Source organism: Sceloporus occidentalis, unplaced genomic scaffold, assembly GCF_023333645.1.
Source record: "Sceloporus occidentalis isolate IW3139 unplaced genomic scaffold, rSceOcc1.0.p SCAF_100, whole genome shotgun sequence".
Taxonomy (NCBI): Eukaryota; Metazoa; Chordata; class Lepidosauria; order Squamata; family Phrynosomatidae; genus Sceloporus; species Sceloporus occidentalis.
Window position 1 is genome coordinate 2,529,481 of NW_028317080.1, and position 12,018 is coordinate 2,541,498.

Genomic DNA, 12,018 nt, shown 5'->3' on the forward strand with positions numbered 1-12,018 from the left:
TCAGACCACGCACAACCACAGAGCGGGGCAACGGAGTGCTGAAGCGTAAAAATTGCCTGTTCTCTATGGCATCGCTCACTACAGAGCTCCAAACTGCCACTGGAAGCCACATCAGTACAAGCCCCGCACACGAGCTCAAGATACTTTGTGTAATGCTAAAGTGTGTAAAGCACACCGACGCTGGACTCTGGGGCATTTGAAACATATTCTCTGAATCACACTTAGCTATCTGGAAGTTTGGTGGACTAACCTGGTTTTTTTGGATGAAACACTACCTACCGGAATATATAGCGCCTACTCTAAAGTTTGGTGGAGGGGGAATTATGGTCTAAGGCTGTTTTTCCGGGGCCACTTAGTTCCAGTAAATGGTAACGTTAATGCTACAACATACAAAGACATTTTGGACAATTCTATGTGTCCAACTTTGTGGGAACAGTTTGGGGAAGGCCATTTTCTATTCCAGCGTGACTGGGCCCCAGTGCACAAAGCTAGGTCCATAAAGACATGGTTGGATGAGTTTGGTGTGGAAGAACTTGACTGGCGGCACAGATCCCTGACCTCAACCCCATCGAACACCTTTGGGATGAACTGGAACACAGATTGCGAGCCAGACCTTCTCATCCAACATCAGAGTCTGACCTCACAAACGCTCTACTGGATGAATGGGCAAAAATTCCCACAGGAACGCCCCAAAATGTTGGGTAAAGCCTTCCCAGAAAAAATGGGGGCTGTTTTAGCCACGATATGGACCAACTCCATATTAAAGCCCATGGTGCCCACATTCTTTATTGATCATATTGTGTATATTCTATAGTTTGAACAGTGCTGCAGTATATGATGGCACTATATAAAACAAATAATAATAATACTTAAATTAATTAATTGTATTCATATTTCTCTGCAATTATAGAGCTGCTAGTTAGAGGACAGACAAATGATTGTGAGCTATCCCATCTAACAAATTGTGCACCATAACTCCTGCTTACTGTAAGAATGGCATTTATAATATTATTGTTAAATGTTTAATGTATAAAATGCTAGTCTTGTCCAACGTTATGTGCAGCAAAGGTAAACATTTACATTTAAGCTGCATTTACTGCATAAAATATGTGTAAGCTGTGATCAATAAGGCATCAATGAAAAGAAAAAATGTCCTCTGGTTTTCTACCAATTCCTTAACATACTAAGATAACATCACATTAGGGGTTGGTAAGACACCTTGTTGGGCGCCACATACTGTGTTATGGCCAAGGCAAACCCTGGGCTCATGTCAAGACACAGGGCCTAAGATGGATTTGCTTGCCACATATGGAGGAGAGCAAGACCCAAAACAGTGAGGAAGGACTTTGAGGTGACTCTGGCAAGCTGGCAAGGGTAATTTTAGGAGAGAACCTACCATAGTCGTGGTATATCATGGTGGGGGGAAAGCCGTTTACTCCCAAGTAAGATCCCCAACCCGAGAAATACCTTCCAGCTAAGGGATGGGTGGAAGATATTCTCTAAATGGGTCAGCATGAAGCATTAAAACCACATCTCCTCTGGCACAGATTCTTCTTCTCTCCATGCTCCCCACGTCCCTGGCAGTGTGCTGGGAGCAGGAGAAGATTAATCTGTGCCAGCAGACACAGGGATCTCAATGCAGGGTGCCATTCAGCTGCGAACTCTGGGATCTGGGGGTCTTTGTCTTCCCAGTTGTTAAGTCGCTGTACCCTAGTAAAATATTTGTAAAGAAGGTATGGTATTAACATATTGGCCAGTAGCCTAATACATATTTATTACATCGTTTGGTCCGTAACCTTGATTGCATAGTTTTATTAAGTATATTGAACTGCATAATGAAGGATTTGTGACGGATAAATTTAAACAGAACTCGTGCAACACATGCTATGTATTTCTTTACTGGCAGCAGAACAGTTTGAGCCTCTCAATGAACAGATAAATGTGTAAAAACTCACCTTTGACAGATGTATTGGGGGGTGGCCCCTCCATCCTCAGGTTCCATGGTGGGTCTCCCTGGTTGGCAAAGTCTCTCATCTTCAGATAGCTTATCGTCAACCGGATAATGGATGCCTTGTCCAGTTGACTGGTGATGGCCGCAGGCAGCGGTAGTAGTTTGGCCAGCTCGTAAAACTCAAAGTTCTCCTTCCCACGTCTGGAACGAGCTGCGTCCCTGGATTTCTCTTTCCGCAGGGCTTGTAAACTGTGAGAGTGAAAATGAGAATAGTTCCATGAGGGTGTAATCCCTTTATTGCACTTTATATAATGATTAATAAACATTTGGATCATATATTATTCGTCTGGCGGCTTGTTTTGGTATTTGACGGCACCTAAGGATGAGCCATGCTGAATACTTTAACAGTGTAATATTGCGACATATCTTTTTTATCACGTTTGGATGATCCCAAATCCCTAAATGTTTTGTGGTCCTTGCAGATTAATTCCATAACCACTACCCTATATATTAGAAAAAGTTATCATGGAGAAAGAGACTCTAATTATGCCCAAGTGGGACTCATTATTCACTCAAAAAACATACCCTCTAATTATACCTTACATGGTTTTTCCCCCTTACGGATTCCTGAAATCGGAATTCTTCCATGGAACGAGATTTACCCAGATCAGGTCTCTACTGAATTGATCTATAACCAGTTTTTTGCTATCATCATGCATATTCTAAAATACAATGTTTCTATTCGTATAAAGAAGCCCTGGGGCAAAGTTTTAAAGGTGGTCTTATAACCACAGTAACTGACGGAATGGTCCAGCAGAAACAGTACTTTGGTTGCTATGGTAACAAGAGGACATTTACAAGCATGGGAGTTGGAACAAGTCAGAGTGTACACGTGGCATACGCGAGTTACCAGGACGCTCCATTATAATTTGAGGTTCTCAACCTGGTCACCTGTATTCTTTCGGTCCTTATCACCCCACTGCTCAGCATAGAGAACTCAACAAAAGGTGCCGAGAAGAAATGAATGTGGCCTAGTAAGAATCTTATGTTTAAGGGTTAACTTCATATTAATTCTCGCTCTTCTGCTTTGGATGTGCCCGTGTCGCGCATGCGTCAGGTTATGTTTTTTGCTGGGCACACTGTCTATTAATCAATTACTCCGGCCTGGGAGATGTGGAGGCTGCTGAACATCCCCAATTCACCCATCAAAAATTCATCAAAGGCTATCACTCGGTAGCTTTGAAGCCTCCCTGGCACCTCTCGTGTTTCAGTGTCTAGCAATCAGAGGAACCACGGGCACTCCCCACCCTAGCCTCAGTAATGGAAAAATGTGTTCTAACATGCAGAGCATTGCAGCATCTAACAGGAGAACAAGTGGTCGCAAGCCACCGCTGGGGCCTCTGGGAGAAGCTGAGCGGCTCAAGTTAACCGCTTCACAGCCACCGATAGCTGTAGTAAATGTCAAAATAATATTCAGATCCCAAAAGCGTCAGGCTCTGCCCATACAGAAACCCAGCTCCAGACATCATCGACACATAACTCCCAAGTGTCCCCCTTTTCGGGGTGTCCCTATTTTGTAGGACTTCAAAATGTTTGGTGGGCAGGAGTTCTACAGCCGTGAATCTCAAAATTATGCATATATAGACAACAGAAAATGTGTTACTATGTTACATCTTGTACGTAGAATATAAAAGCCTTATAAACAGCCATCAGCAGACCACAATGACGGGTAAAAGGTCTTGATGAAGTCAAATGCCCCCTAGACATACCCACCATAACAAATGGGTCGACACGGGAAATGTTGGGCGGTGTATCTACATGTTATACGCATATATCACATGTCCCTTTCTGTTAGCAAGGGTTATCTTTAACGCAACGGGCTCTAGATACATCTTGTCTCTTGTTCCTCCCTGAAGTCCATCTCAGTAAACCTTCTCTTGTGGTCCTTCCTCTTCCCTCTACCTGACTGTTGGTGGTGCCAGCGCCACTATAGTCATAACCATCTTCTAGCCACTGAAGGCTGTGACCGATGGGAGCGAAAGAGGGGCATGGGGAGATGTCCTTTTTTGCCCTGTCTTTTAAAGACAGTCCAGCTGTTTGTAGACATCCCGTTGGGTGGATTCTTTGGGCTTTATAAGGCCGGTGCTCTAAAATAAGCACAGAATCCTCTAACAGATACCAGAAAGCCGCCAGTTATATAAATAGGGGAATGGGAAACTTATCTGAAAGAACGTGGAATTAATGGAAAATACATTAAACTACATAAAAAAGCAGAGATATCCACCAGAACCCTTCCAACAAACGTACAACAGAGAGCGGACCATTAATTCACAGCTAAAGTTTAAAAAGCGTTCATTTCGGACTATGAGGAACCCCGATGTTAAAGGGCCATGGTCCTGGAGTTACCCGGTGAAGCTAGCACTGCTGTGGGGGTAAGTGCACCAGGCTCGGGTTTTTGCCCTAGGCCTAGGGTAAGTGATACTGTTACCCCGGGCAACATGTCCCTCTCCCCATTAGAAATCCACCCCCTGCCTCTGGGCTGCATTGCTGGGATACTCAGCCTGTCGTGTTCTACAACAGTGATCTGCCATTTATATCACGCCAAAATACGCTGCTATATTTAGTTGTGAAATTGGCCTTTTATGTTCCTGATGTTTACAGAGTCGAAGAGAAATTAATGTTGGCAGCCGCGGGCGTCTCGCCTTAACCCTTTCCTGTCAGCAGCCATCAACTACAAACACCTTTCCATGTAGCGCGTTTGCTTGTTTTATAGATACGTATGCGGGCAGAGACAGATTTGCCCGAGGCCATGTGTAGCTACCCCTACCAAACGCTGCCTTCCCATACTGACCTGTTATTTAACCCTTTCCTAGCAGAGATCAGCTGGATTCGCACAGGACGGAAAAAAAAGCCACAGAGCACAGATTACGTTCCAAACCCACTATTGCTCAGCAGTTTATAAAATCATTGGACTGGCAGCTTTATGAGGATATTTAACTGAACATGTGTTTTTAACCCCTTGTGCTCCACTTTCTATTGACTGTAAAAGGGTAAACGGAGTGCTTGGGGTTTAAGAGTATTTACTCCAATCTCAGGGTAAATGGACAAATTTAAAGGAGCGTACTGCTAATTCTTTCAAATTCTTCTATGATTTATTAAAAAATATGTTTAACTCCTAGCAAGCCATGCTTATCATAGAGAGACTTTATTAAAAACCACTTGGCAGCCACCATGGGCTAATCGGTTATGGGCTAATGAATAATTAATATCATGGGTCAGCTCATTTAGAAAATTCCCAGGTACGGTTAAAAAGTTGCAACATTAAAACAGGTAAAAACAGTGGAAAGCATTGTGCGTGAAATCCATTCTTAACCTTCATTGGATTGAAAAGTCCATTAGCTCCTTTTATTTCCATTTTTTTGTTTTGTTATTCAGGGTATTTATCAAAGTACAGGTCCTGACATCCATTTATCCCCATCAGTTCCTTGCTAAACAGACAAATAGGTAAAAAAGGCAAATAAATGCAATTATCACTAGCTAAACTAGCAGGCAGGATGGGCAGAATAGACGTGTCTCGTCTCATTACCGCGCTGACACCTGATGGGACGGGTGACCCTGGATTGGGTCAGGTCCCCCCTTTCTCTTCTACCTCCCGTGTCAGATCCAATCAGTGACAGCAAAGCCGAGACGAGCGAAAGCGGCACTGCGATGCGCCAACCCAGCCCACGCTCCCGGCAGCGTAAAAGCTTGAATTGTAAGCCTTCCAGTCAAGCAAACGGGAAAATGATCACATTAATAAAATACTTAGCGTCTCAAATAGATCGTTAGGAGGGGAGAAAGACATTCATAGAATAACTGGCCGACACCGAAACGATGCCAGAGAAAACACTTCTCTGCCGTAAAGAGCTGTCACAGCTACGCTGTGAATGTATGTTAACAAGCAGTGGTTGGAACGCCCTGAATCAGCGTAGCATAGAACATAATAAATGTGCCACACTCAGTGCTCTTCTGCATCTGTCAATACTCAGAATCTCTTGCTCATCCGCGAGTTAAGGACACTGCACAGGAATTGCAGACAGTGGCGGATACCTACCACGTAAATACTTGCTTTTCTTGTTATTTTTTCTAGGTATATTGAGAAAAGGATCACTTTAGCCCTTCACTTATATATATGTATGTATGTATTAAAGAAGAACGAAAAATAACGATGAAAAAGGAGAAGGGGCAAATGTTTCTGTGTTTGTATGTTTAAGGCAGATGTAGCTTGATCCTCTATTTGTTTCTGATTCCCCAGGGAGGTCCAACCTAGACACCTTCCACTGGCTTGATGTGGTGAGAGGTACACCAGGTCACTTCATGTGGAAGTGCTGCTAAGCATACAGATCAACCCTTGGATGAAGGTCAATTTTTTAATTGCCAGCCAGAGGGTTGGGGCCACTAATGGCACTTCTTCATCGTTCCTTCATGCTTTGAACTTATTTTTGTTTACGTCCAAACGTTTAGATTAACATTGATTTTTTTATTGCCAAACGCAACATCGAGTGTATGGCATGTGCACCTGGGAATTCTCTAGGTCGGATCTGGAGTCTCCTGGTAAATCTCTGTTTTCCCAGGTCCCAGAGTCAGGTTCTTCTTTCTCTGGGCAGGGGAACGGTTTTTGGGCGTGCCCACTCCCTACCCATCAAAGGCCATATGGGGCCATTTCCACAAAGCCACTTCCAAAAAAAAAGGAGAACTTTGGGTAGCCTACTCTAGAAAGTTCCTTCTATGGTGGCATGTATTTCCCTGGAAAAAATGCTGATATTTTAATACAATTCACTTTGTTTCCCTATTAGTTTCTAAAGTATCAAAGATGTGTCAGACAGTTTCAATTACTTTTCTACTGCTTTTTAACAGGCCAATAATGATATATATTTTAGAATTAGTTTCCTTGAAGCATGGAAAAGACATTTGGATCTTAGCGGATCAAAGAAAAAAGTTGTAAGCCAGCAGTAAAAGTTTGATGGCTGTGGCCGGCCACCTCCTTGGGCTTGCCCAACCATGATTATTTTTCTGGGGGAAAAAAACCTTCTTAAAAACGGTCAGAGCTTTAAAGGATAAAAATGGAATTTTCTTTTAAGAAACAGATACGCAATACTTTATAAAATAAACCCAAACCACAAAACATAGTGAAAGATTTAAGCATCTTGGTTCCTCTCTGCATTCTCCCTTTCATCTCTGCTGTAAAGTCTCAGCCACTTTGCTCAGTGATGTTCTTTTATTCCCTGTCATATTCACAATGGCACAATATAAACGCCACAAAGTTTATAATACCTGTTAGATTATCCCAACAACGCAAGGTGATTAAGCCACCGATTTCCATTTGTTTGTTTCCTTAAGGCAGAAATGAACGGTTTCTGCTATCTAACTAGAAAGAATGTTGATGCTTCGCAAACCATTTGGGGTTAAGAGCGTTTTATCTGTATATTCATTATTCTGCTTGGAATGGATAAAAATCTCTGCTCGCCTTAATGATGGAACCTACAGCAGATTTCAGTCTAACTACTGCAATTTCAGCAATTCTTTCTCGAAATACAGGCATGTGTCTCCCTCCCTCGCTCCGTATCACACTTGACTGGCAAAATGATGGTTTGGCGCCTGGTTAAATTGTGCTCCATCAAAAAAAAAAAGGAGAGAATGAAAAAAGCAAAAACTGTGTCAGCCTCCCCTTTAGAGTAATCTCTGATGTCCTTCAGAAAATGCATTCACATAAAAAGGGCTTTAACAGCTTCACAAAAAACACATTTCTTCTTTACAGCGTATATCGTGTTTATTAATACATTAAATACATATTGGATCCCATGTACCATCAACTGTGTAATATTCTCTCAAGTGTCTCTCTTTAGGTCCTAGCAATGTCGGTCTTTCCTCCCCTAATGTCCTCCCCCTTTTTTTCCCCAGAATGTTTGCGGAGTATGAGAATATCACAGTGTGATAAAAATGGGGAACAAAAATGAAAATACGTTAAACTGTGTAAATTAAATAAATTCTAATTCTAAAAGCTATAAGGGCCATGATATTGGCTGCAAAGTCACCTACCGCTACCCTGAAGTGTCTCTTTTTAATCAGTTGATACAGAGGGGTTGGATACAGAGTGCAGTTTGCTTATAAATTAGAGGCTCTGTCCCAATGGTTGGCCAGTCTGCTTTCCATTTTATACAACGTCATCTTACTACGACCTCTCGTTCCTTCTATCTCAATGTGTGCAGCCCCTGCGATGTGCAATGTGATGGGAACATAGGGACAGGTGATACGGTGACATTGATATGGGTGAGACCCTTCTTCACATTTTGTAAGATGATGTACCTTAGGTTGAGGTCTGGAGGACAGGGGACGGGACATGCGCTGATAGGCCTGGAGGCTCCCCTGCCATGAAAAAAAAACACATTATACACATGCGGCAGGAGAGGCAAGATAAAATGTATCATCTCATTCAGCCATGTCATTTGTTAAGTCCCTGGGCCTTTGAAAGAGAGACCCCACCATCTCTGAAATCTCCAGATGGAAAAGAAGAGTATCAGATGGTCAGAATCAGACCTTAACGTACACCCCATCTAGAGCCATGACTACATATATGTCAAAACACATGTGTCTCTCACCCGCCATCTACTTCCAGGACCGTCTTTTGCTTAAGCTCCTGGCCATTGTACAAATCGCAATAAGGGTTACTAAAAAAAAAAAATCACATAGTTGCCTATTCCTGGTGATGAGGTGTATGTGGCACAATCTACTGCAATGTATTGGTGCTCTCTGGCATGCAAAGGGTTAAGCCGTGAATCGGAGGAGAAAGAGGCAGCGAAGGGAAGATGAGGACACAGAAGGAAAGTGACTGCAAATGAAGTTACATTTTTATTGGAAAAATATTAATATAAAAAAAAAATCCTTTAGTATCAACTCCCAAAGCACTAAAAATTTCGCCTACAAACAGAAGACCCGTACGCTTTATTTACTCTCCGTCGTTAAAGTGAATGATTCCCTTTTGAGAAACGAGCCGGAAAAGAGGCTACGGTGGCGTACCCGGGGAAGCGCACTATAAACTACCGATATAAGTTTGTTTCTTTCCAGCGCTTCTATAGTGCAGAATGCGCGTTTTACCGGCTTAACCCCTTCAATACCCAGAAGAACGCGTACAAATTTACTTAGGAATGCGTCGAGGATCCCTATACTGCTCTGTAAATGTAATGCTTCGGATTGTTCCGTCTTGGTCAGGTGGACCAAATACCTGCCTTACCCAAATTACTATCGTGTGATGCCTACGTTGCCAAGAGGCTCCACGGGAGCTACACTAGCACTTGGTTTTACAGCCCCTTGGGCTGGTCAGGGGACGTAAGAGGATCTCCTCAACTTGGCCAAGAGCCTTAGGACTGTCCTGCAAGAAACCTTGATTGTTGGGAGATGGCAGGGTGGCCAGTGTCTGGATGGGGACAGAAAACACTAACCTGAAGCCCTGGGAGGGCAGGGTTTTACTCGGAGACTCTGATCCAAGCAGTTGGTCAGCTGAAACCACAACACTCCCAACCCCTACTTTAGTGAATAAACCCCCAAGTCTCAGAAGCTTATTCATCTGGTAAGATGACGGGAAACATATTGATGAGCTTCCTTTGAGGCAGAAGCCAGGCTAACACTTGCATCACCTAAGTGTACATCACACATAATTAGGGATCCATTACAATAACACATTTAATACAGGCTCCCCGAATGCATTCGCCATAAGAATTCCTATTAAAAGCGTTCACCCAGCCAAACCTGCTTCTGAAAAAGCGGATCACCACCTCTTCTAAATTACCCGGTTACTGACAAATGCAGCATTGTCAATATTGTTGCCTATGGACAGGGCTTAATGGATGAGCGCAGCAGTGCATCTTGGGGCTTGTAGTGTCCGCCCTGTGTTGTAACGCCTCAACGCCATCATAATCCTTGTGTTTTCTGTGTTTCAAAGAATTTCTCCAGCATTATGAGTGCAAAGTCATCAAAAGCAGCCCGGAGTCTTCTGGCATTAATCCCCAGTGTGCACCGCTCTGTAATGTATTCTGCTCCTGTATCCGTCCTAAACCCTAAATAATCCTTATTACCGGATCTGGAATACATTGAGAACTAAGTGAGACGCAGAGGACACCGTTACCGCTATACCAGTGGATCCTGCACAAATTGGTAGCTCTGTGGGCGAGACTGGAGAATACATTCTACGCCCTACTAAATATAATCTGCGCTACATAACTGGCCTGTCACTACAATGACCATTTAAAGTCAAAGAGGTCAAACAGGGACCTGCACTCCCGCTGGCCACCAGGAAAAGAAACTCCTGTAGACCGACCTTGGTTTAATATTACACCTTATTCATAAAGCCGATTGGTGGGCGCCATTACAATAGGGAGAGCGAAAATTAACCATAACATTAAACTTGCCAATATACAAAACTGGCAATAACTCCTTACGATCTGTGCGATGATTTATTTTACGCTATCAGGATGTGTGACGCGAGGACAGATCAGAGCCGCCTGGCATTGGTGTGATGTTGCCTCATTGCTTAAACGTTATTCCTGATTAGGACCCAGTCTAAAGACCTTAGGAATCGCTTTCTGACCTTCAAAGGGGACACTCGGCTATAAGATGTATTAAAGTATGCATTTTCTGCTGTTTCTATACACATTATCGTGACTTTTAGGGCTATAGAGTACTAGTAGAGCTTGGAAAATAGGGACATCAGGGGAGGAAAGAGGGACGTGGGTCTCAGAGGGACTGTCACCCTCCCCCCCCAAAAAAAGCCGCTTGGGAGGTATGGCATTATGTCTTAATAGTCAATGGAGTGAGTCTAGTGACCGTCTGGGAACGCCACGCAGACGGTCAACGTTGCCAATACTTCTCATCACGGCCCCCCTTCCTCCAACCCATATTACTGCTGGGAACGCACACCTATGCAAATATACCGAGGCGAGCGTGGATTAGCATATGCAAATGTGTCTTATGCATATGTATTTTCCGATGTGTTGGCTGCGGGGTGAGGGTGGAAAAGGCCAGGAGAGAATAACACCATCCTAAGGGAGGAGAGAGAGAGAAGTGAAATTGACCCCGGCATTAACCCGTTTAATGCCACAAGCATGAAAAAAAAAATAACAAGCTGAGAACGTATGATTTCCATTTATATACACTTACCAACAAACACCCGCATTTTAGATATATTCATAAAAAAAGCTACAGTATATGCATCTATCCCAGTGCATGAAAGCAAACCCATATCCTACGCTACTCGGCGACCTGTAGAAACAAAGTCTTCTACACTTTGTAACATGCTGGCATATGGAAACATTCCCGCGCATGGACGGACACAGAATCCCATATACAAAAGGATCAACGGTCAACGTATGCAAAAGCAAGAGAGAAGAAGGGCCTAAAGACATCGAATTATCCAGTCGCTCTTCTGCGAGCCCTGTTGCAGTTGTCTTATTTCATGAAAATCTCATTTTCGAGCAGCACACACAATTTTACAGTTTACGGATAAATATGTCTCGGCGCCAGGCTAGCAACAGCGTTAAAGGGGAATTATCGGAATCTATTTTCCACGTCGACATTATTTAAAAGGAATGTTAACTCATTTATTGGGATTATTAAACCCATCACATCAGAAGGAGGCTGGCGGTAAATAGTGTTATAGTGTTCCGCATAGAGACATCACAAAAGGGAAGCCATTGTTTCATTTCAAGTCATTTTAGGGCACGATCTGGTTTAATGAATGGTATCATATAAGAATATAAGACTGTATGCACATGTGTATGTGCGTATATAATACAGGGGAGTTATTCATGCAAATGTGGGTGATATTCCACATTTAAAGGTACTGCGAGGTGAAGGAAATCATCAGAGCTTTAATGTCAGCAAAAAGCACATATATAGAACATTTGCACAGTCAGCTAATTAACATCATTTTTTTAATAGAAAACAAAAAGAAAGCGTATAGACTTTGCTATGTAAACGTTTAAGGTAGTCTTATGTTCTGGTTCTCTTGGGATGGAAGGTGGGCAAGTACGTGT

The 12,018-nt window shown here is 43.0% G+C and overlaps 1 protein-coding gene across 1 annotated transcript in view; it reads right to left on the bottom strand.

Annotated features, from left to right (window-relative positions):
- LOC149284056 (neuronal PAS domain-containing protein 3-like) overlaps positions 1-12,018 on the bottom strand; it is a 176,771-nt gene that overhangs the window by 95,338 nt on the left and 69,415 nt on the right. The window contains exon 2 of the mRNA XM_089497231.1: positions 1,956-2,200. Within this exon, the coding sequence (XP_089353357.1) occupies positions 1,956-2,200 (245 nt within the window). The remainder of the gene's footprint in view (positions 1-1,955; positions 2,201-12,018) is intronic.